Source organism: Aquarana catesbeiana, linkage group LG08 (assembly GCF_042186555.1).
Source record: "Aquarana catesbeiana isolate 2022-GZ linkage group LG08, ASM4218655v1, whole genome shotgun sequence".
Lineage (NCBI taxonomy): Eukaryota > Metazoa > Chordata > Amphibia > Anura > Ranidae > Aquarana > Aquarana catesbeiana.
Window position 1 is genome coordinate 230,381,649 of NC_133331.1, and position 26,503 is coordinate 230,408,151.

The 26,503-nt window shown below is 44.3% G+C and overlaps 1 protein-coding gene across 14 annotated transcripts in view; it reads right to left on the reverse strand.

Moving 5' to 3' along the window:
• The window catches only part of RASSF4 (Ras association domain family member 4), a 683,776-nt gene that overhangs the window by 131,538 nt on the left and 525,735 nt on the right, over positions 1 to 26,503 (reverse strand). For 13 of the 14 annotated variants that reach the window (XM_073596936.1, XM_073596935.1, XM_073596943.1 and 10 more), the window contains one exon: positions 8,931 to 8,982. The exons of the other annotated variant lie outside the window; for it this stretch is intronic. In XM_073596936.1, coding sequence (XP_073453037.1) covers positions 8,931 to 8,982 — 52 coding nt within the window. The remainder of the gene's footprint in view (positions 1 to 8,930; positions 8,983 to 26,503) is intronic. 14 annotated transcript variants of the gene reach the window in all.

Consider the following 26,503-nt stretch of genomic DNA (forward strand, 5'->3'; position numbering starts at 1 on the left):
TCAAGAACAAAGGATCCACTTGCATTCGAAACAGATGCGTTGGTGACCCCATGGGATCAGTTTTCACTGATTTATGCATTCCCTCCTATTCTGCTGCTACCATGACTTCTTCACAGGATCAGGCAGGAAAAGAAGTTGGTGGTTCTTGTGGCCCCAGCATGGCCCAGAAGATCTTGGTATGCAGAAATAGTAAAGATGGTGATAGGGGCCCCATGGACCCTACCACCACGTCCAGACCTGCTATCGCAGGGACCAGTGTTCCATCCTACCTTACAAATGCTAAATGTGACGGTTTGGGTATTGAAACCCACATTCTGAAGAATCATGGGCTTTCAGGCTCAGTGATATCTACCTTGATTAATGCAAGGAAGCCAGCTTCCAGAGTTATTTATTAGAGTCTGGAAGGCATATGTTTCCTGGTGTGAATCGAGGGGTTGGCATCCCAGAAAGTATGTCCTAGGTAGAATCCTTGCCTTTCTACAAATGGGGTTTGAGATGAAGCTGGCCTTGAGTACTATCAAAGGCCAGATCTCGGCCTTATTGGTATTGTTTCAACAACCACTTGCTTTGCATTCTTTGGTCCGTAGCTTCATACAGGGAGTAACATAGCTTAATCCACCGGTTAAGTCACCCCTGAACCCTTGGGACTTGAATTTAGTTTTGTCGGCATTACAGAAACAGCCTTTTGAGCCGATATGACATATTCCCTTGGTCCTTTTGACAAGGAAGCTAGTTTTTCTGGTAGCCATATCTTCTGCAAGAAGTAGGAATGAGCCGAACACCCCCCGGTTCGGTTCGCACCAGAACCCGCGAACGGACCGAAAGTTCGCACGAACGTTAGAACCCCATTGACGTCTATGGGACTCGAACGTTCGAAATCAAAAGTGCTCATTTTAAAGGCTAATTTGCATGGTATTGTCCTAAAAAGGGTTTGGGGACCCGGGTCCTACCCCAGGGGACATGTATCAATGCAAAAAAAATTTTTAAAAACGGCCGTTTTTTCGGGAGCAGTGATTTTAATGATGCTTAAAGTAAAAAAAAAAAAAGTGAAATATTCCTTTAAATATCGTACCTGGGGGGTGTCTATAGTATGCCTGTAAAGTGACGCGTGTTTCCCATGTTTAGAACAGTCCCTGCACCAAATGTCATTTTTAAAGGAAAAAATCTCATTTAAAACTGCTTGCGGGTTTAATGTCATGTCGGGTCATGGCAATATGGATGAAAATCAGTGAGACAAACGGCATGGGTACCCCCCAGTCCATTACCAGGCCCTTTGGGTCTTGTATGGATATTAAGGGGAACCCCGCACCCAAATTAAAATAAGGAAAGGTGTGGGGCCACCAGGCCCTATATACTCTGAACAGCAGTATACAGGCGGTGCAAACAAGACAGGGACTGTAGGTTTGTTGTTAAGTAGAATCTGTTAGTAATTTTGAACATTTTTAACGTGTTTAGCTCCAGCCAAAAAATCTTTTCTAAGCTTTTTGGAAAACATAGGGAAGGGTTATCACCCCTGTGACATTTGTTTTGCTGTCTTTCCTCCTCTTCAGAAGATTTCACCTCACTTTTTTGTCCCAACGAAAAATGTTTTTTGAAAATTTGGGTTTTTTTGTGGAACAAGGATTGGAAAGCATCAGTGGAAAGGAGAAATTGTTTTCCCATATTAACTCTTACAGGAAAGAATTTCCCTTCCTAGGGGTAGATTTCATCTCACTTCCTGTTGTCTCCTTCCGTTTGCAAGTAGGAGTCGTTTGTAAGTTAGATGTTTGAAAGTAGGGTCCTGCCCTATATACTCAGCAGAAATTTGGCCACAACACTGTAAGCCCTCACAGGACCCTGCTGTGAAATATTAGATCAAGAATTGTAATTACATGCCCCTGTTGAACAGGAGCTGAAAAATTAGGCCTTAGGCACTGGTGCTGGTGCCACAACACTGCAACCCCTCACAGACACTCTAGTTGGAACGCAGGAACGAGCCCTGCTGCAAAGTATTGCTTCAAAAATTGTAATTACACGCCCCTGTTAGACAGGGGCAGAAAAATTGGGCCTTAGGCACTGGTGCTGGTGCCACAACACTGCAACCCCTCACAGACACTCTAGTTGGAACGCAGGAACGAGCCCTGCTGCAAAGTATTGCATCAAAAATTGTAATTACACGCCCCTGTTAGACAGGGGCAGAAAAATTGGGCCTTAGGCACTGGTGCTGGTGCCACAACACTGCAACCCCTCACAGACACTCTAGTTGGAACGCAGGAACGAGCCCTGCTGCAAAGTATTGCATCAAAAATTGTAATTACACGCCCCTGTTAGACAGGGGCAGAAAAATTGGGCCTTAGGCACTGGTGCTGGTGCCACAACACTGCAACCCCTCACAGACACTCTAGTTGGAACGCAGGAACGAGCCCTGCTGCAAAGTATTGCATCAAAAATTGTAATTACACGCCCCTGTTAGACAGGGGCAGAAAAATTGGGCCTTAGGCACTGGTGCTGGTGCCACAACACTGCAACCCCTCACAGACACTCTAGTTGGAATGCAGGAACGAGCCCTGCTGCAAAGTATTACATCAAAAATTGTAATTACACGCCCCTGTTAAACAGGGGCTGAAAAATTGTGCCTTAGGCACTGGTGGTGGCGCCCAGAACCAAAAATGTTCTTACAAGCTATCAGCGTGATGATTGAGGAGGAAGAGGATAATTACTCAGGGATAGTCACTCAGCATCAGCATAGGCAGTCTTTGAAGGGATCTGAGATTTCAAAAAAAATTATTCGGTTACATCAGCATCAGGTGCTTGGTAGCTGGTGGTGATCCAAGACTCATTCATTTTTATGAAGGTCAGCCGATCGACCGAGTCGGTGGACAGACGCACCCTGTGATCGGTTACCACGCCTCCAGCAGCACTGAATGTGCGTTCCGAAAGAACGCTGGATGCAGGACAGGCCAGTAGCTCAATTGCATACTGTGCAAGCTCTGGCCAGTGATCCATCCTCAAGACCCAGTAACCCAGAGGATTTTCGGTGGGAAAGGTGTCCAAGTCTGATCTTGCCCCTAGGTATTCCTGCACCATGTAAAACAGACGCTGGCGATGGTTGCTGGAACCGATCATACCTTGGGGCTGCGGACCAAAAAATTGTCTGAACGCATCGGTCAGACGGCCACCTTCTCCACCGCTCCTTCTTTGACTGACCGAAGCCTCAGCAACACGTTGTCCAGAAACAGGAGTTAGTAACCTCCCAGTCTCTGGGAACGCGTTGCACAGACCTTTCTGCAAGGCCTCCCGAAGATGTTTCATCCTCTGCTCCCTCTGCGATGGCAAGATAAGGTCCGCAACCTTACCCTTGTAACGTGGATCAAGGAGGGTTGCCAGCCAGTATTGGTCCTTCTCCTTGATACCACGAATACGAGGATCCTTACGCAGGCTTTGCAGGATCAGGGAGGCCATGCAGCGTAGGTTTGCTGAGGCATTCGGTCCGGAGTCCTCTGGGTCACTAAGAACGACATGGTCCGCAGCCACCTCCTCCCAGCCACGTACAAGTCCATGTGTTTCTTGGGACTGATCCCTTAAAGACTGCTGCTGATGCTGAGTGCCAGGCTCCACCTCCATACTGACACAATCTTCCTCCTCCTCCTCTTCCTCCTCGTCCTCTTCCTGTGTGATCGGCGGGCACGCAGGAACACTGTCTGGATAAAGGGGGCCTTGAGAGCTAAGGAAGTCCTCCTCTTCCTGCCTCTGTTCTGCCTCAAGTGCCCTGTCCATTATTCCACGCAGCGTGTGCTCCAACAGGTGGACAAGGGGGACAGTGTCACTGATGCATGCACTGTCACTGCTCACCATCCTCGTGGCCTCCTCGAATGGTGACAGGACAGTGCATGCATCCCTGATCATGGCCCACTGGCGTGGGGAAAAAAAACCAAGCTCCCCTGACCCTGTCCTGGTGCCATAGTCGCACAGGTACTCATTGATGGCCCTCTGCTGCGTGTGCAGCCGCTGCAGCATGGCCAACGTTGAGTTCCACCTGGTGGGCATGTCACAGATTAGGCGGTTCTTGGGCAGGTTAAACTCCTTTTGGAGGTCCGTCAGCCGAGCACTGGCATTATATGACCGGCGGAAATGCACACAGACTTTCCTGGCCTGCCTCAGGACATCCTGTAAGCCCGGGTACCTGCCCAAGAACCGCTGCACCACCAAGTTAAGGACGTGAGCCAAACAGGGCACATGGGTCATTTGTCCCTGTCGGAGGGCAGAGAGGAGGTTGGTGCCATTGTCGCAAACCACCATTCCTGCCTTAAGTTGGCGTGGCGTCAACCACCTCTGAACCTGCCCCTGCAGAGCTGACAAAACCTCTGCCCCAGTGTGCCTCCTGTCCCCCAAGCACACCAGCTCAAGCACCGCATGGCATCTTTTGGCCTGCGTACTTGCGTAGCCCCTTGAACGCCTACGGAGCACCGCTGGTTCCGAGGAAGAGGCCATGGAGGAATAAGAAGAGGAGGGGGTGGAGGAGAGAGGTGTGTCACAATCAGCATTTTGGAGGCGTGGTGGCGGAACAACCTCCAACACTACTGCACCTTGTCCTGCATCCTTCCCAGCTGCCAGCAGAGTCACCCAATGCGCTGTGAAACTTAGGTAACGTCCCTGTCCATGCCTGCTGGACCATGAGTCAGCGGTAATATGCACCTTACCGCTGACCGCCCTGTCCAGCGAGGCATGGACATTGCCTTCCACATGCCGGTAGAGAGCCGGAATCGCCTTCCGTGAGAAAAAGTGGCGTTTGGGTACCTGCCACTGAGGAACCGCACATTCCACAAACTCACGGAAGGGGGCAGAGTCTACCAACTGAAAAGGCAGCAGTTGAAGTGCTAGCAATTTTGCCAAGCTAGCATTCAACCGCTGGGCATGTGGATGGCTGGGAGCAAACTTCTTTCGGCGGTGCAGCAGCTGGGGCAGGGAAATTTGCCTGGTACAATCTGACGTCGGTGTACCAAAAGCAGATTGCCCACAAGTACTTGGCTGTGACACACCTAATTCTACACCTTCATTCCTCTCACTGCAGGTCTCAGAGAGGACTGAAGGTCTAGTGGGGTTGGAAATCTCAGCTGATGAGGAGCAAGGAGAGATCCTCTTTGTTCTTTGGTGTGGGTCTTTTAGATACGCTTGCCAACGAACTGCATGGCAGGTCAACATATGTCTGGTCAAGCATGTGGTACCCAAGCGGGAGATGTTTTGGCCACGCGAGATACGCTTGAGACATATGTTGCAAATAGCAGCGGTGCGATCTGATGCACTCGTCTCAAAAAAGGCCCACACCAAAGAACTTTTTGAATAACGCGCAGAGACTGCAGCGCCCTGCACATGTGGAGCTTTGGGGTGTGATGCAGTCAATGTGCTGCCCTTAGGCTGGCCCCTGGAGGGCATCCTGCCTCGTTGGTGATGTGCCGCCGCCTCCTCCTCCTCCTCCTCTCTCCTATCAGGCACCCACGTTGAGTCAGTGACCTCATCATCCCCTCCCTCCTCATCACTGGAGCAAACCTGGCAGTATGCTGCAGCAGGGGGAGCATGACTGCCAGATTGCTGTCCTTCTTGGGCACCCCCTCTGTCCGTGCTCATGTTACTGCCTTCATCGAGCTCAGTATCGTCATCAGAGCCTTCCAAACGCTGGGCATCCTCCTGGAGCATGTACCCAACACTGTGGTCAAACAGTTCGAGGGAATCCTCATGAGGACATGGTGGAGCTAGGGAAGGAGTCACTGATGACATTGAGCTGAGGGAAGAGGCCGCTGCTTTGCCAGACAAAGCACCCTGGGCATGGGTGAGAGAGGATGAGGAGGATGAGGACGGCTTGGTCATCCACTCGACCAAGTCTTCCGCATGTTGCGGCTCAACACGGCCAGCTGCCGAAAAAAAGGCCAAGCGTGTCCCATGGCCACGTGCTGATGAGGATGCACCGTCTCCACGACCAGCACTAGACACAGAGCCTGCTTGCCCTCTCTTATTGGCTTGTGACTGTCTGCCTCTCCTTCTTGGCCTTCCAGACATACTAATGGCCTGTAGCTGCACTAAGCTGGGATAGAACACCTGTAATTTTCTTCAAGTAGCTTTATATACTGTAACCAGACAAGCCTGCCTGTCAGTAGGAAGATAACAGGAACGGATCTAGCTGAACACTGTGAGCAGGACGCACTGTACTAAATGTAAATAGTCTAGCTGCCTGACCGTGGTACTAATAGGATCAAATAGAACACCTGTAATTTTCTTCAGGTAGCTTTATATACTGTAACCAGACAAGCCTGCCTGTCAGTAGGAAGATAACAGGAACGGATCTAGCTGTACACTGTGAGCAGGACGCACTGTACTAAATGTAAATAGTCTAGCTGCCTGACCGTGGTACTAATAGGATCAAATAGAACACCTGTAATTTTCTTCAGGTAGCTTTATATACTGTAACCAGACAAGCCTGCCTGTCAGTAGGAAGATAACAGGAACGGATCTAGCTGAACACTGTGAGCAGGACGCACTGTACTAAATGTAAATAGTCTAGCTGCCTGACCGTGGTACTAATAGGATCAAATAGAACACCTGTAATTTTCTTCAGGTAGCTTTATATACTGTAACCAGACAAGCCTGCCTGTCAGTAGGAAGATAACAGGAACGGATCTAGCTGAACACTGTGAGCAGGACGCACTGCACTAAATGTAAATAGCAGGAACGGATCTAGCTGAACACTGTGAGCAGGACGCACTGCACTAAATGTAAATAGCAGGAACGGATCTAGCTGAACACAGTGAGCAGGACGCACTGCACTAAATATAAATAGCAGGAACGGATCTAGCTGAACACTGTGAGCAGGACGCACTGCACTAAATGTAAATAACAGGAACGGATCTAGCTGAACACTGTGAGCAGGACGCACTGCACTAAATGTAAATAGCAGGAACGGATCTAGCTGAACACTGTGAGCAGGACGCACTGCACTAAATGTAAATAGCAGGAACGGATCTAGCTGAACACTGTGAGCAGGACGCACTGCACTAAATGTAAATTGCAGGAACGGATCTAGCTGAACACTGTGAGCAGGACGCACTGCACTAAATGTAAATAGTCTAGAAGATAACAGGAACGGATCTAGCTGAACACTGTGAGCAGGACGCACTGCACTAAATGTAAATTGCAGGAACGGATCTAGCTGAACACTGTGAGCAGGACGCACTGCACTAAATGTAAATAGTCTAGAAGATAACAGGAACGGATCTAGCTGAACACTGTGAGCAGGACGCACTGCACTAAATGTAAATAGCAGGAACGGATCTAGCTGAACACTGTGAGCAGGACGCACTGCATTAAATGTAAATAGTCTAGATAGAAGATAACAGGAACGGATCTAGCTAAACTGAATACAGTGTATATATATATATGCAACACCTGGGATGCAGATATATACACAATACACTGTAAGTGCAGCTAACTGACTGACTGTTCTGCCTAATCTATCTAACTCAAATCAAATGACACTGTCTCTCTCTCTCTCTATCTCTCAGCACACCGGAACACACACTACACAGGGCCGCCGTGCAGGCGGCCTTATATAGTGTGGGGTGTGTACTAAATCCCCTGAGCCATAATTGGCCAAAGCCACCCTGGCTTTGGCCAATTACAGCTCTCTCTACTGACGGCGCTGTGATTGGCCAAGCATGCGGGTCATAGTGCATGCTTGGCCAATCATCAGCCAGCAATGCACTGCGATGCCGCAGTGAATTATGGGCCGTGACGCGCCACACGAATTTAGCGCGAACGGCCCATATCGTTCGCAATTCGGCGAACGGGCGAACAGCCGATGTTCGAGTCGAACATGGGTTCGACTCGAACACGAAGCTCATCCCTAGCAAGAAGGGTATTGGAATTGGCTGCTCTTTCTTGTAAAGAGCCATATTTAATTATTCATAAGGATAGAGTAGTATTGCGTCCTCATCCTAGCTTTCTGTCGAAGGTGGTTTCAGGTTTTCATCTAAATCAGGATATTGTTCTGTCTTCATTTTTTCCAGAACCCTGTTCTACGGAAGAAAAGTCACTGCATTCTCTGGATGTAGTGAGAGCAGTCAAAATCTATTTGGAGGCAACTGCTCAGATTCGGAAAATGGATGTTTTGTTTGTTGCCTGAAGGTCCTAAAAAAGGACAGGCAGCGTTGAAATCTACTATTGCTAAGTGGATTCGGCAAGTAATTATTCAAGCTTATGGTTTGAGGGGGAAAGTTCCACCTTTTCAAATCAAAGCGACTCCACCAGGGCTGTTAGTGCTTCATGGGCAGTGCATCACCAGGCCTCCATGGCTCAAATCTGCAAGGCTGCAACTTGGTTTTCAGTCCATACATTCACCAGATTCTATCAGATGGAGGTGAGAAGGCATGGGGCTATCACCTTTGGGCGCAGTGTGCTACTGGCAGCAGTATAGTTCCTCAGGTCTGATTGCACCCTACTTTTGTTTATGTCTCCCTCCCCTCAGATAGCATTGCTCTGGGACATCCCATACAGTAATTACTGTGGCTCTGTGTCCCGTGATATACGATAAAGAAAATAAGATTTTTTTAACAGCTTACCTATAAAATTATTTTCTTGGAGTACATCACGGTAAACAGAGGTCCCTCCCCTCTTCTAAAACACGTATATTGCTTTGCTACAAAACTGAGGTACTCCCAGTAAGGGGAGGGGTTATATAGGGAGCTAAACTTCCTGTCTAGGGTGTGCCAGTGTCCATCACCTAAAGGTGCCTATATAACCCATACAGTAATTACTTTGGCTCTGTGTGACGTGATGTACTCCAAGAAAAGGATTTTACAGGTAAGCTCACTCTATTTTTTAAACCCTGTCAATGCAATGTACGTTATGCAATGTATTAGATGATACACTTGTACTAAAACACAATTATTTAACAACCTTACCTCCTGTCTCATGAAGAAAATACAGTCCAAACTCTGAAGAGCTGTTTTCCACCTAAAGGGAATAAAATACATACACACGAACAGTAAGCTAACAGTAAGTAATCCCCTTTTTTAAAAAGTTTAAACCATCCAAATATCTCTCTAGTTCTGGATAAATTGGATAAGGGTAGAGCAGGGGTCCTCAAACTATGGCCCGCCAGTTGTTCAGGAACTACAATTCCCATCATGCCTAGTCATGTCTGTGAATGTCAGAGTTTTACAATGCTTCAAGGGACTTGTTGTTCTGCAACAGCTGGAGGGCCGTAGTTTGAAGATCCCTGGGTTAGAGTGTGTATCAGGCTTTTTTTACTTTCTGTGTCCACAAATGGGGAGATTCTGTGCCATATTCTGTTTCGCAGACAACAGAAGCAACAGTAAACCTTCCCAACACAGTTGTGACCATTGCAGGAATTCAAATGAACTTTATTGGCAGGACCAAATACATTTTAGCATTGCCAAAGCAGTTGTCTTTAAATGGTAAGGGGGGTTGGTAATGGGTAATATAGAGGGGAATGGGGATGAGTACATGTAAAGGATTTTTAAAGTCCACAGTTTTTCATGTCCCTCTCAGTCTGTGACATGGTGTCACATATTGTGCAGCTATTTTCCCCATTGGCTTCTCTTCTCACAGTAGAATTTGAAGTTTCCTTTTCTCTTCTATAGAACTGAAGTCCAGGATGAGAGCAGAAAGTCTCTGAAAGTGAGTGTTCCTTACTGATGAGTACTTGGGGCACCATAGCAGGAAGTGATCCTCATCCTCTAGGACCCCCTGGTCACATTGCTGGCACAGTCTACTTGCCCTGGGCTTGTAGGTCTGTCTGTGCTGTACTAGTTTGATTTCAAGGCTGTGGGCGCTCAGTTTGTACAGGCTCAGGGTTTGTCTGTCTTTGGGGTCTTGTAACACCTCCAGGTATGGAGCCAGTTTGTAGTCTCGCTGCAGTTACTGGTAAACTGTTAGTTTCTTGGAGTTTGTTATTTAATTTTTCTAATCTCCAACATATTTTTCTTTGGAATCATTCAGTATGTTTTTTATTTGAGATTTTATCAAGCCTGATTGTTGGGAGTTTGCGATAGACGAGATACTAATGAGTTGTTGCAGGCCGCATTGCTTGGACTGCTCCTTTTTGGTCAGTATGGCCTTATGAGTTAGGACTGCTGTTTTGTAGGTGGTTCCTCTTCTGAACTGCGAGAAGTACAGGAAATCTGCCAAGCCCAGACCAGCAGGCACTGTTGGAGGAACTCCGATGGACTTGGAGGAGGTGCTTGCAGAATTCCAGATGGAATATTTCTGTCAGACTGGAGTCCCATTTGGATTGGTCTGGGTAGGTGACAGGACCCCAAACTTCACTGTCATAAAGAGGGATTGGGGTGATGACGCTATCAAAGATTCTAAGCCAGACTCTTACTGGTGGTTTTAGGTGGTACAGCTGTCTCCTGATGGCATAGAAGGCTCTGCATGCCTTGTATTTTAGGGTCTCTAAGGCTGGCTTGAAACTTCCTTATTTGTTATTTTTTAGGTCGAGGTATGTGTAGCTGTTAGTTTCATCAAGAGTACAGCCACTTTACAGCCACTTTAACCACTTTCTTACTGGGCACTTAAACCCCCTTCCTGCCCAGACCAATTTTCATCTTTCAGCACTCTTTGAAAGACAATTGCACGGTCATGCAACACTGTACTCAAATGAAATGTTTATCATTTTTTCCCCCACAAATAGAGCTTTCTTTTGGTGGTATTTAATCACTGCTGGATTTTTATTTTTTGCTAAATGAATGACAAAACAAAACAGTTTTATAATTTGTTATAAAATTTTGCAAACAACAGGTCATTTTTCTCCTTCAGTGATGTGTGCTGATGAGGCTGCACTGATGAGCACTGATAGGTGGCACTGATAAGTGGCACTGATGGGTGGCACAAATGGGTGGCACTGAAGAGAACTGATCGGTGGCACTGATGGGCACTGATAGGCAGCACTGATAGGTGTCACTGATGATGAGGCACTGATTGGCAGCACTGGTGCGCATTGATAGGTGGCACAGGTGGGCACTGGTAGATGGCACTGGTGGGGACAGGTAGGCGGCACTGGTATACACTGGCAGGTGGCACTGGTGGGCACTGGCAGGTGGCACTGGTGGGCACAGATACTTGGGTGATGTCTCACCCTCTTAGGGACCACTGTCCCTCTGACATCATATGATCAGCTGTCATTGGCTGATAGCTGATCATGTGGTAAGGGGCCAGGATCTCATTGACTCAGTGATCACAAAGCGTGCCGCGCAGGGGGCGGGCAGGCAGCTTATGCACAGTACGATGTCATATGATGGCCTCCCGGGAATTAAGGTCCAGGCTGTAGCCGTCATTCGGCTATAGCGCAGACGGGAAGCGGTTATTGTAAAGGAAGGGCTCTTTGTTTGTTTTGTGTTCTTCCTTTGGAAGACCATTATTTATGTTTTCTTTGAGTTGATAGGTAGTGCCCATGTGGCACTGCATATCTCCAGCACTTCCAGGCTGTCTTGTAGGCATTTCTCTGTTGGTGACAGAAGTAGGAGGTCATCCACATGCAGCAGAAACTTCACCATTGTGTCATGTAGTTAGCCCAGGTGCTAGGGAGGATTCTATAGCTGCGACCAGTTCATTCATGTAGATGTTGTTGAAGAGGGTTGGACTTAGGTTGCAGCCCTGTCTGACTCCTCGGGCCTGTCAAAAGTTTTTCGTAGTGTGGAAATGGTCCTTGACGAGACAGGGTGTAGATGTGGTCTGTGGTGTGATGGTTTGGCATAAACCCTGCCTGACTTCTGCTGAGGATGTTAAGTTGTGTCAGGAAGTTGAAGATCCAATTGTTGAGGATACTGTTGAATAGTTTTCCAAGTATGCTGTTGACACATGTCCCTCTGTAGTTGGCTGGGTCATACTGGTCTACACTCATGGATGGGCATTATGAGGCCTTGGTTCCATACTTTAGGGTATGAATGAAGTGGCTGAAGAGCTGGTGTAGTAAGGTGGGGTTTGGGTTCCTGGAGGACTGGGTCGACTTCTCAGTCGATAACCGGTACTATAGAAAGGATGGATTGCACCTAAATGAGGAGGGTGCAGATCAGCTGTGAAAGAAGATGGCCAAAATGTTAGAGGGCTTTTTAAACTAGGTGATGGGGGGGAGGGTCCAGAGATAGAGATAGTCAGCGTGGAACATATTCCAGAGGGTAGCATTGGGGGCATTAGTGGTAGGTTGACCAAAGCACATAAACCCAATGAAGTATAGTAGCAAGTCCTAGTTGCAATCTCGGAACATCCAATAAGAGGATAATATGTGACCGGTGTAAACTACGTGGCATGTTCACCAATGCTAGGAGCCTGTTGGACAAGATGGTTGAACTAGAGATACTGTTGTACGAGGAGGATTTGGATTTTGTGGGAATTTCAGAGACCTGGTTCAACAGCTCTCATTATTGGATGGCAAACATTCAAGGGTATACCCTTTATCGCAAGGATAGAGAGGGTAAAAAAGGGGGAGGGGTATGCCTATATATCAAGAATAATGTACAAGTGAATGTGAGAGATGACATCACTAAGGGAGCTAGGGAGGAGGTGGAATCCTTATGGGTAGAGCTCCAAAGGAATGAAGCTAAGGGGAAAATAATATTGGGAGTATGCTATAGACCCCCTAACCTGAGGGAGGAAGAGGAGACAGATCTCCTATCACAATTTGGATTAGCAGCAAGGATGGGAAGTGTTATCATAATGGTGGATTTTAATAATCCAGACATAGACTGGGGGAGGAAACCGTGCATTCATCTAAGGCTCGTCAGTTCCTAAATGTCTTGCAGGACAATTTTATGGGTCAGGTGGTCCAGACCTGATCACGGATGTGGAAATACGGGGCAATTTAGGTAACAGCGATCACAGGTCAATTGACTTCAGTATAAATCACACAAATAGGAAACATAAGGGGAATACAAAGACACTGAATTTCAAAAGAGCCAACTTCCCTAAACTACGAACCTTGCTAGAAGGCATAAATTGGGACAAAATCTTAGGAAAAAAGAACACGGAGGAGAGATGGGTTTGCTTTAAGAGCATATTAAATAAGGGCATAAGCCAATACATCCCATTGGGTAATAAATTTAAAAGAGTGAACAAAAGTCCTGGATGGCTTAACTCCAATGTAAAAATGCATATAAAAGCAGAGGAGAAGGCCTTCAAAAAATACAAGGTTGAGGGATCATCATGAGCATTCAGACTTTATAAAGAATGCAACAAGAAATGTAAGGGTGCAATAAGGAGGGCTAAGATAGAACATGAAAGACACATAGCGGAGGAGAGCAAAAAGAATCCCAAGAAATTCTTTAAGTATGTAAACAGTAAAAAAGGGAGGACAGACCATATTGGCCCCATAAAGAATGAGGAAGGACATCTGGTTACACAGGATGGGGAGATAGCGAAGTTAATGAATTTATTCTTCTCCTCAGTCTTCACGAGGGAATCGGGGGCTTCAGTAACCAAAACTGCGGTGTTTATCCTCAGGACACATCACAGGAAGCACCTCCATGGTTAACAGAGGACAGAATTAAAAATAGACTTGAGAAACTTAATATTAATAAATCACCGGGACCAGATGGCTTGCACCCGAGGGTACTTAGGGAACTCAGTCAAGTAATTGCCAGACCATTGTTCCTAATTTTTACTGACTCTACTGACTGGAATTGTACCAGCTGATTGGAAAAAAGCCAATGTAGCAACAATATTTAAAAAGGGCCCAAAATACATCCCTGGGAATTACAGACCAGTTAGCCTAACATCAATAGTATGAAAAATCTTGGAGGGGATGATAAGGGACTATATACAAGGTTTTAGTAATGAGAACAGATCATTAGCAGTAATCAGTATGGATTCATGAAGAATTGTTCTTGCCAAACCAATCTACTAACCTTCTATGAGGAGGTGAGTTGCCAGCTAGATAAAGGAAGGCCTGTAGACATGGTGTATCTGGATTTTGCAAAAGCATTTGACACAGTTCCCCATAAAAGTTTACTGTACAAAATAAGGTCTGTTGGCATGGACCATAGGGTGAGTACATGGATTGAAAACTGGCTACAAGGGCGAGTTCAGAGGGTGATGATAAATAGGGAGTACTCGGAATGGTCAGGGGTGGGTAGTGGGGTCCCCCCAGGGTTCTGTGCTGGGACCAATCCTATTTAATTTGTTCATAAACGACCTGGAGGATGAGGTAAACAGTTCAATCTCTGTATTTGCGGACGATACTAAGCTAAGCAGGGCAATAACTTCTCCATATGATGTGGAAACCTTGCAAAAAGACCTGAACAAATTAATGAGGTGGGTAACTACATGGCAATTGAGGTTCAATGTAGAAAAATTCTAAATAATGCATTTGGGTGGCAAAAATATGAATGCAATCTATACACTGGGGGGGAACCTCTGGGTGAATCTAGGATGGAAAAGGACCTGGGGGTCCTTGTAGATGATAGGCTCAGCAATGGCATGCAATGCCAAGCTGCTGCTAACAAAGCAAACAGAATATTGGCATGCATTAAATAGGGGATCAACTCCAGAGATAAAACGATAATTCTCCCACTCTATAAGACTCTGGTCCGGCCGCACCTAGAGTATGCTGTCCAGTTCTGGGCACCAGTCCTCAGGAAGGATGTACTGGAAATGGAGCGAGTACAAAGAAGGGCAACAAAGCTAATAAAGGGTCTGGCGGATATTAGTTATGAGGAAAGGTTGTGAGCACTGAACTTATTCTCTCTGGAGAAGAGACGCTTGAGAGGGGATATGATTTCAATATACAAATACCGTACTGGTGACCCCACAATAGGAATAAAACTTTTTTGCAGAAGAGAGTTTAACAAGACTCGTGGCCACTCATTAAAATTAGAAGAAAAGAGGTTTAACCTTAAACTACGTAGAGGGTTCTTTACTGTAAGAGCGGCAAGGATGTGGAATTCCCTTCCACAGGCGGTGGTCTCAGTGGGGGGCATTGATAGTTTCAAGAAACTAATAGATAAGCACCTGAATGACCGCAACATACAGGGATATACAATGTAATACTGACATATAATTACACACATCGGTTGGACTTGATGGACTTTGTCTTTTTTTTTTCAACCTCACCTAATATGTAACTATGTAATCAGCACTCAGGACCAGATTAAACACTTTACATATTGCAACATGTACAGCTGGGGAGCCATGTTTAATCATCTCTGGCAGAATTCCATTGATCCTACTGGCTTTTTTCATCTGCAGGTGTTGGATTTTCTCCAATATTTCTTCTAGTATAACCGGTACATCTAGGGGGTTTTGGAAATGCTTGATTTTTTCCTCCAAACCATTTAGTCTTTTGATGATGTCTTTTTGTTCTACAGTTAGCACCTCTTCTGGAATATCTTTGTAGAGGTTCTTAAAGTAGTTGAGCCAGATGTCGCCATTTTGGATATGGAGGTTGTTTTTCCTGGGTGCTGAGCCAATATTCTTCCATATTTCCCTGAAAGAGTTTTCCTGAAGTGCCTCTTCTAATTGTTGCAGGTTGTTGGAGATTACATTTTGCTTTTTCTTTTTAAGGGTTTGTTTGTATTTTTTCTGTAGGGTGCCATGAGCTATCCTTAGATCAGTGTTATCAGGGTCTCTGTGTTTGTTATTTGAGACTGTCCGTAAGGTGTTCCTTAATGCTTTGCATTCTTTGTTGTACCATTTATTGTATTGTATTGTTTGTTGGATGGTTTCTTGTTGACTTTTCTCAGTTGGGCTGTTTCTGCAATGGTGTATAATATTTTGGGGAAGTGTTTTGCTGCCTGGTTCACACTGCGTGGGCTTATTTCATAGGTATCGTTTTGGAAGTTTTCTAGCTGTTTTTTTATATCAGGTCTGTCAGTTACTGCTCTGTATCTTGTGGTAGACTGCTTGGATCAGGATCATTTAAATTATGGTAGCAGGTTGCAGAGAAAAGCCCAGTGGAGTTTTGGAGATGGTTTGTTTAAAGATTTAATATATAGCAGTAGTTGGTTGTGGTCTGACAGGTGTGCTTGTGGGGTGAGTGTAAAGGCATTGGTGAGTGTGAGGTTCATATCTGTGATGGCATAGTCTACCACACTGCTGCTTACGTGGAAGTTTAATGTGTATTTTCCCGGAGAGTCTCCCTTGGTACAGTCGTTAAGGGTATAGAGCCCCAGACTGTGACGCATTTTCTGGTGACAGTGTTCACCAGGACAGAATGTGAGATTGAATTTCCCATATGTAGACACAGACAGCATTGGGGATGCTAAAATTCACTGTAGTAGTCTGTGCTAAATACAGTTAGTACTGTTCTGTTCTGGGTGCTGCTGCAACTTGCAGTCTGTTCACTAAGCAAAAGGAATCACTTGCTCTCATACCTCTACCATTTAGCAAACGGCTTGTATTTTTTTCAGTGAATGCCTCCTCTGCTTGGACACGGTGAAGAGAAGGTGCGGATGTTGTCATGATCAGCAACCCATCCAGAAATCTTGTATTCACTGAAAAATTATACACAATATTTACTGAATGGCAAAGGTATGAAAGCAAGTGCCTTCGTGTGTTCAGTGAATAGCTGGCAAGTTGCTCCATTAGCACCCAAAACAGGAAAACAGTGACTGTATGTAGCACAGACTACTAATGTGAATTACAGCATCCCTAGCAACCCTTGGGATGTGACATCAATCAACTGAAAAAGAAGGAGCAGCTAGGATAGTGGAATAAAACTACACAGAATTTTAAATACAAAGCTATTTCTATAGGTTATTTTTTTTGTCAAAATAAAGCAGTGATTCCGTCATTTAAATGCAGTTCTAAAATCTTCTGAAAATAGCCAAATCTTGTCTGTACAAGATGTGAATTGGAGTTCATATTGCCTAAATTGTTGTTTAATGTAGAGTAAGACTGAAAATGAACCTAAGATTGCATTACACAAATTCACTTTAAATATTGTTTATGTGAATGAATAGATGGTGCAACATCCCTGAAAATGTTCTTATTATAACCTAGTAATGTGCATACGCTGTTGAAATACAGTGTCCTGAACACCTTGACCTGTGACCACATTTATTCAATTTAGATTTGAAGTGCCACTCTGTGACATTAAAGTCCAGATACAAGTTTATTCCAATGTAAAATCAGATGAAGCCAACCTGTTTCAGGAAGTACGCCTTTCCCTCTTTGTAAGTGTAGGGAACAGTGTATGCGGATGTGGCAGTGAATGGATTGTTTAATAAAGAGACTGTATAGAGTTGACAGAGATACCTATATGGCTCATGAATTGTCTAATATGCTGGTCTAAAGCTGACTGTATGCAAATAGATTTTCAAATGAACATTCGTACTAATATTTGTACAAACATTTGTACGAAAATTCTCAGTACATTTGATGACTTGACGAATGTCATTCCAAAGTACTTCCATCTTTATTTTGTTTTTAACATTCAATCCTGGAGTTAATGAATTTTCTGAACGAAAAATACATATACTATTAGAAATGATTTCACTTGAGAAAAGTTTTCCATCCTGCTCCATCAAATTTTCTTGTTACTGTGGTTGAAAACTAATGGTGATTTGATCCCACTAACAATTAGAAAATCAAACAAATGTTAGTAAAATGGACAATTTTAAAAACAATGCTACTAGTGTATGGTCAGCTTAAGTCTGTTCCATTAGAACCCCAAACAGTAAATATTAGAACAGTAAGATTTGTGCTTTGTAAGCAGCAATTTCTGCCCCCTCCCCCCCACACATTATCCAACATTATAGACATTGAGACTGTTACACTTTCTTTACAAAAAAAAACCAAGAAGAATGGATGCAAGAAGACGGATCCCCAATATGTCATTCCAACCACAAGCAGGCAGCTCACAGGCTTGGGGACCAAGTGAGAACAATTAGGTTAAATCATGAAGTGGCTATGTTGTGAATAACCAGTGAGGAGCTCCTTCAGAAAAAATGAAAAGTCAGCAGCTACAAATACTGTAGCTGCTGACTTTTAATACTTGGACACTAACCTGTCCACAAATCCAGCGCTGTCTTCACCCCAGACGATTTTTCAATCAGCTCTCGGGTGCTGCCACCGCCATTTTTTGTAAGGGAAACTGGCAACTTCATAGCTGGTTCCCTACTGCACATACGCGAAGCACGCTGTGCTTTGTAAATGGCCTGGCAGCAGGGGATGGAGGAGGGGGACCGGACATCTGGGTGACTTCTTCATGGCGAGATCAACTGGAAGTGGGACCGGGTACCAGCAACCCCTCCCCCCTGAAAGGTGTCAAATGTGGCAGTGGAGGGGGGAGGAGGCAAACAAGTGGAGCTTCCCCTTTTGGGTGGAACTCCGCTTTAAGTTTAGTAACCATAAAAACAATCCATCTTTTATTGCACCGAACAGATATTGACAGATCATACTTGCATGCCCAGGAACAAATAGGCTGGTTGAGGTGACTCGCTATTTTGTTCCCAGTACCGGAGCTTGAGTGGGGAGAGAGACTCAGTGCTGTGCCGGCACTGGCAGGACATAATCTGTCAATATCTGTTCGGTGCAATAGGCGATGGATTGTTTTTATGGTTGCTAAGCTTGCAGTGCCTTGCGAAAGTATTCACCCCCTTGGCTTTTTACCTATTTTGTTACAGTCTTTAGTTCAATGTTTTTTTTTAATCTGAATTATATGTGATGGATCAGAAGACAATAGTCTAAGTTGGTGAAGTAAAATTAGAAAAATATATACATACTATAAAACTATTTTTCAGAAATAAAAAACTGATAATTGGCATGTGCGTATGTAATCACCCCCTTTGTTATTAAGCCCATAAAAAGCTCTGGTGCAACCAATTACCTTCAGAAGTCACATAATTAGTGATATGATGTCCACCTGTGTGCAGTCTAATCTGTCATTACATATACACACCTTTTTGAAAGGCCCCAGAGGCTGCAACACCTAAGCAAGTGGCACCACTAACCAAACACTGCCATGAAGACCAAGGAACTCTCCAAACAAGTAAGGGACAATGTTGTTGAGAAGTAAAAGTCAGGGTTAGGTTATAAAAAAAAATCCAAATGTTTGATGATCCCTAGGAGCACCATAAAATCTATCATAACCAAATGGAAAGAACATGGCACAACAGCAAACCTGCCAAGAGACGGCCACACACTCAAACTCACGGACAGGGCAAGGAGAGCATTAATCAGAGAGGCAGCACAGAGACCCAAGGTAACACTGGAGGAGCTGCAGAGTTCCACAGCAGAAAATGGAGAATCTGTACATAGGATGACAATAAGCCGTACGCACCATAGAGTTGGGTTTTATGGCAGAGTGGCCAGAAGAAAGCCATTACTTTCAGCAAAAAACAAAATGGCACGTTTTGAGTTTGCGAAAAGGCATGTGGGAGACTCCCAAAATGTATGGGGGAAGGTGCTCTGGTCTGATGAGAAAATTGAAAATGGGACTTTTTGGCCATCATAGAAAACGCTATGTCTGGTGCAAACCCAACACATCACATCACCCAAAGAACAGCATCCCCACAGTGAAACATGGTGGTGGCAGCATCATGCTGTGGGGATGTTTTTCAGCAGTCGGGGACTGGGAAACTGGTCAGAGTTGAGGGAAAGATGGATGGTGCTAAATACAGGGATATTCTTGAGCCTGTACCACTCTGTGTGTGATTTGAGGCTAGGACGGAGGTTCATCTTGCAGCAGGACAATGACCCCAAACACACTGCTAAAGCAACACTTGAGTGGTTTAAGAGGAAATGTGTAAATGTGTTGGAATGGCCTAGTCAAAGCCCAGACCTCAAGCCAATAGAAAATCTGTGGTCAGACTTAAAGATTGCTGTTCACAAGCGCAAACAATCCAACTTGAAGGAGCTGGAGCAGTTTTGCAAGGAGGAATGGGCAAAAAATCCCAGTGGTAAGCTGTGGCAATCTCATAGAGTCCCAAAGCGACTTGGAGCTGTGATAGCCGCAAAAGGTGGCTCTACAAAGTATTGACTTTAGGGGGGTGAATAGTTATGCACATTGACTTTTTCTGTTATTTTGTCCTATTTGTTGTTTACTTCACAATAAAAAAAATTAAAAGAAACATCTTTAAAGTTGTGGGCATGTTTTGTAAATTAAATGATGCAAATCCTCAAACAATCCATGTTAATTTCAGGTTGTGAGGAAACAAAACACGAAAAATGCCAAGGCAGGTGAATACTTTTGCAAGGCACTGTAAGTCTCCTCACTGGTTATTCACAATATAGGTGCTCCATGATTTAGATTCACCTTCTTTACATATGTGCTAATTTGAAAGGTAATGAAAAATGATGAAACTTTGGTGGAGTTAGAATTGTGATATTGCCAAGGGCTTTTCAGGTTACGACTAGAAAAAGTGTAATTTACTTTTATATAAAGTGTAATGTGAAAGAATCTGCTAAGTAGTAGAAAGAAATATTTTAAGGATATGATGTAAAGTGTAAGACAAATGAAAGAAGTGAACCTGACTGAAGTAGAGCCAATCACAGATAAGGTAGCAGTGTGCTGAAATAATTTAGGCATAACTATATTTAAACATACAGATGTATTTTAGTTTACAAAAAAGGTCAATAGTTAATTCTTAGTGCACTGACCTTGATCTTAATCCCTTGAGTGAGACCAACTAAGCGGATTTATTAAACTGGAGTAGAGGTGAAACAGCAGTTGTAGTAAGTAAATGGGTTTCGTATTTTTTTCCAGGAAAATAAAAAGGAATCTGACTGATTACTGAAGGTAATAGTTCAACTTTTGCGCCAGTTTACAAAATGAATCTATATATTCTGTATTCTAATATCAGTATTCTCATATCAAATTATTTAAAAACGAGAGGGGAGATAGAAAATGTAATTGCAAACATAAAAGTTTCAATACCTACAATAAAAGAACCTGCACTTCTAGCAGAAATTCCCAGGGGAGTATACAATGCCTTGGAAAAGCATTCATACCCCTTGACATTTTCCACATTTTGTCATGTTACAACAAAAAACGTAAATGTATTTTATTGGAGTTTTATGTGATCAACCAACAAAAAGTGACACATAATTGTAAAGTGGAAAAATGATAAATGGTTTTCAAATTTTTTTACAAATAAATATCTGAAAAGTGTGGCGTACATTTGTATTCAGCCCCCCTGAGTCAATACTTTGGAGAACCACCATTCGCTGCAATTACAGCTGCAAGTCTTTTTGGGTATGTCTCTACCAGTTTTGCACATCTAGGGAGTGAAATTTTCGCCCATTCTTCTTTGCAAAATAGCTTTAGCTCTGTCAGATTGGATGGGGAGCGTCTGTGAACAACAATTTTGCCACACATTCTCAAATGGATTTAGGTCTGGACTTTGACTGGGCCATTTTAACACATGAATATGCTTTGATCTAAACCATTTCATTGTAGCTCTGGCTGTATGTTTAGGGTCACTGTCCTGCTGCAAGGTGAACCTCTGCTCCAGTCTCAAGTCTTTTGTAGACTCTAACAGGTTTTCTTCTAAGATTGCCCTGTATTTGACTGCATCCATTTACCCATCAACTCTGATGGTCTCATCTGACCAGAGCACCTTTTTACACATGTTTGCTGTGTCCCCACATGGCTTCTCGCAAACTGCAAACGGACTTCTTATGGCTTTCTTTCAACAATGGCTGTCTTCTTGCCACTCTTCCATAATGGGTAGATTTGTGAAGAGCACGTCTAATAGCTGTCCTGTGGACAGATTCTCCCACCTGAGCTGTCGATCTCTGCAGCTCCTCCAGAGTTAACATGGGCCTCTTGGCTGTTTCTCAGACTAATGCTCTCCTTGTCCGGTCAGTTTTAGTGGACGGCTGTCAGGAATGGGCTCAGCCCTTCCTTCTCTGAGCTGGCCGCTCAGTTGTCGGCTAATTGCCAGCTCCTATCTCTCCACAGTGACTCTGTTGATGTTGATGATATCCTGCTCGTCAGTGCTGCCTACTTAAGCCGTCCAGCCCAGATGATCACTGCCTTCCTCTTGGTCACATCTCTAGAGACGCTCTCTTGTGTTCCTGTTAAAGACTTGCTTGGCTGACATTCCTTCTGGCTTCAGATCCTGCTTTCTGTTCTACTAAGCTCATTTCTGGCTCCCTGACGTTTTTGGCTTGTCTGACTATCCATTCTGGTTCCTGAACTCTGGCTATGTTTTGACTATGTTTACTCTGTTTACCTTTTTTTATTATTATTTAACTGTACTTCTGTCTCAGTCTGATTCATGGTTTCTGACAACGGCTATGTCTTGGTAGGTTTGCAGTTGTGCCATACTATTTCCATTTTTGAATGATGTATTGAACAGTGCTCCGTGAGATGTTCAAAGCTTGGGATATTTTTTTTATAGCCTAACCCTGCTTTAAACATCTCTGCGAGTTTTTCCCTGACCTGTCTTGTATGTTTCTTGGCCTTCATGATGCTGTTTGTTTACTAAGATTAGGGGTATCAGAGTAAAGGGGGCTGAATACAAATGCACACCACACTTTTCAGATATTTATTTGTAAAAGAATTTGAAAAACATTTATCATTTTCCTTTCACTTCACAATTATGTGCCACTTTGTGTTGGTCTATCACATAAAATCCCCATAAAATTGATATATGTTTTTGGTCGTAACATGACAAAATGTGAACAATTTCAAGGGGTATGAATACTTATTCAAGGCACTGTAACTAATTTCATTACCATTACAAATTCTATATTTACCCTTTTGGGGTGACAACCTAAGTATTAAAATAAATCCACCAAGATTCCCTTTGGCTGAGATTTCTCAAAAAATTCCCTCTTCTCCAAAGTCCTTATCACTTTTTTAATTCCCCAGAATCTCAAACCTTTAGCGTCTCAGTTGTGAGGTAACCTGATATGGTTTGAGATGCTGTGCTTTTTATATGTAACTGGAACCTTCAGGGCCCCCCTGACCTCTCTTTCCAGGGCCCTTCCCACTGATCCGGGGGGCCACTTCTACCATTGCAGGACCCTTTATTGTGGTCCTGCAGCGGGACCCCTTCCTGCCGTCTTGGGTAGGGTTGCCACCTTTTCTTCAAGCCAAACCCAAAGACATCAACGGCGCACAGCAAATTCTTTTGTAGTATACACTATACATATATTTTGTGATTAAATAACAATTCTCTTTACATCTGAATCCACAGAGTTCCCCTTTACATCTGAACTCGCAGAGTTCCCCTTTACATCTAAACTCTAATGCCCTGTACACACGATTGGACATTGATGGGACATTCCGACAACAAAATCCATGGATTTTTTCCGACGGATGTTGGCTCAAACTTGTTTTGCATACACACGGTCGCACAAAGTTGTCGGAAAATCCGATCGTTCTGAACGTGGTGACGTAAAACACATACGTCGGGACTATAAACGGGGCAGTAGCCAATAGCTTTCGTCTCTTAATTTATTCTGAGCATGCGTGGCACTTTGTGCGTCAGAATTGTCCGCACACGGTCGGAATTTACGTGAACGGATTTTGTTGTCGGAAAATTTTATAGCCTGCTCTCAATCTTTGTGTGTGTTGGCTACTGCCCCGTTTATAGTCCCGACGTACTTGTTTTACGTCACCGCGTTCAGAACGATCGGATTTTCCGACAACTTTGTGCGACCGTGTGTATGCAAAACAAGTTTGAGCCAACATCCGTCGAAAAAAAATCCATGGATTTTGTTGTCGGAATGTCCGATCAATGTCCGATCGTATGTACAGGGCATTACACTGTAAGAGGGACTCTGCAGCCTCTGATATAAGGGAGAACTCTGGGGACTTTGATTTTAGGAAGAACATTGAGAACTCTGATGTAAGGGGGAATACTGCAGACTCTGGTGTAAAGGATAACTCTGATATATTGGGGTCCCTGGTGACCGAAGCCCCCACTTACATTATCTTCAGCATTCCCCTTTAATCAGGGCTCCCAAAGCCCCTGTTACTTTAGAGTCTGCATAATTTCCACTTGCACTGTAAGGGCCCTTTTACAAGGGTGGACCGATCGGACCACCCATTGTTCTTTATGGGGAGGTGGATGTAACATTGCACATTGCCTCCACTATCTAGTTCCCGGCTGTTGGGCTTTCCCTCCCACTCATCCCCTTTGTGAAGTACAGCGCTGCCGGGGATTGGAATGTGACCCGTGGCAGTGCTGTGACAAGGCCATTTGGTGCCCAGGGCGAAGATGGCAAACTGCACCCTCCCCCCCCCCCCCCGTTTTTAAGAAAGAATCAATGTCTTTTCAAAACAAGAATATACTTAATACAATACAAATTCAATTAGGTTTAATGCGATAGAAACAGAGTTCACTCACATATTTTAATTATATGTACAGCCGGGTCCATAAATATTGGGACATTGACTTAAAGCGGGGTTCCACCCAAACTTTGAACAATATCTGTATGTATTCTCTTCCTTGCCTAGATGCTGACATGCCGTTTAAAAAAATTTAAATCGCCGTAATTACCTTTTATTTTTCTATTCTTCTTTGCACTTCCTGGTTCTCCTCCCGTGGGAGTAGGCGTGTTTCTAGCCTCTCCCAGACTCCGCACAGACTCCTGGGAGCTAGTCGCAGGCTTCCCAGGATGCCACTGAGCATGTGCGGGAATGAGCAGTGAATGCTGGGAGCACAGCATTCATCGCATCCAGGAAATAAATGCTTGTGGGCTTCAAATGCCCACAATGAAGATGAAAACCGCCTGCAGTGAATAATATAAGTTATTCTTTCCGACGAAATCTGACACAGGCGGACATATTACACACAATATGTGAGTATGTAATGCTGAGAAGAAAAGTTTGTGAATGAACTCAAAAAAAAAAAAAAGATAGATAGGTGGACCCCCACTTTAATTCTAATCTTTTTGGCTCTATACACCACCACGATGGATTCCACCACTGGTCCACAGTCGGAGAATTCCCCCTTCCACCTGGAATGTGTAGATGGGGGAATTGGAACTTTTTTTTTTTTTTCATTCAACCTAATAGTTGAATGAAAAAAGTGATCAATGTATGGGCTGCCTAAGAGCTAAGACCAGCCATAGATAGTTTAACCTCTTGACATCTGCGCTATAGCCGAATGACGGCCACAGTGCTCCGGGAGGCCTCCCCTGTGCATGTGCCCTGCGCGCGCTGTGATCACCGAGTCACTGAGACTCAGGTGATCACTGATCCGAGTAAGGGGACAGTCCCGGCCCCTTACCATGTGATCAGCTGTCAGCCAATGACAGCTGATCACATGATCAAAACAAAAGCTCTGTGATCTTTTTTTTTTCTCCTCACGCTGACAGCGCGAGGAGAAAAAAAAAATGATCACTGGCTCATCTGCAAGGGGCAGAGGAACAGGCAATTATGCCTCATCTGTGCCACCTGCCATTGCCACCTCACAGTGCCCACCAGTGCCACCTATCAATGCCACCTAGCAGTGCTTCCTATCAGTGTAACTGATCAGTGCCCATTATTGCCACCCATCAGTGCCCATCAGTGCCGCCTCATCAACGTACATCAATGAAAGAGAAAAATTACCTATTTTAAAATTTTATAACAAAATATAATAAAAAATATATATATATATATATATATATATATATATATATATATATATATATATATATATATATATATATATATTTTTTTTTTTTTTTTTTTTTATTTGGTCTTTTTACATTTTTTTAACAATAAATAAAAACCGCAGAGGTGATCAAATACCACCAAAAGAAAGCTCTATTTGTGGGAAAAAAATTATAAAAAATTTCATTTGGGTACAGTGTTGTATGATAGTGTAATTGTCATTCAAAATGCGTCAGCGCTGAAAGCTGAGAATTGGTCTGGATAGGAGGGGGGTTTAAGTGCCCAGTAAGCAAATTATTAAATTTCAGCTGTTTCAGCGAGAACTGGCTGAGATTTGAACCATTAATGGGCAGGCTGAATGTAGCAAGTTGATCGATAAAATTGGGTACAACCAGCCCTGCCGGATATTCTTATGATTATCACTAGCGGTTGCTATATCTGCTAGTGATAATCACTGTTTGTTGGGACAATACAATTGCTCAGTGGAAGGGATTCGCCCGTCAGCACTGACTGTGCTAATGGAGGAATCAAATTTCTTCCCTGCAATCTGTGGTTGCTGGAAAGAAATTTGTACCATCTATTGCCAGTCTTGAAAGTGAAAGTTAGTGAATATCTTGAAAGAACATGAGGGGGGGGGGGGGGGGGACAGATGGGGGATGGAGATAAGGACAGTTCAGTGATTACAGTGTACTGCAGTGTGCACAGTTGCACACTCACCCAGGTCCAGGCTGGAAGATCAGGCATCTTTGGCACACAGAGGAATCTGCAGCTGCTGTTTTCATATTTCCCGCCCACACATCCCCTCACTTCAGATACATCTGCACGTCGGGGATAGTGTGGGCGGGAAGTCACTGGAGGAGCAGAGGTGGGAGGAGGAGAAGAGCTGTATTCCTCCCTGATCTCCCATCAGTGAGGGGGGGGGGGGTGATGTGTTCGCTGGGCTGTGCAAGTGTCACAGACACTACA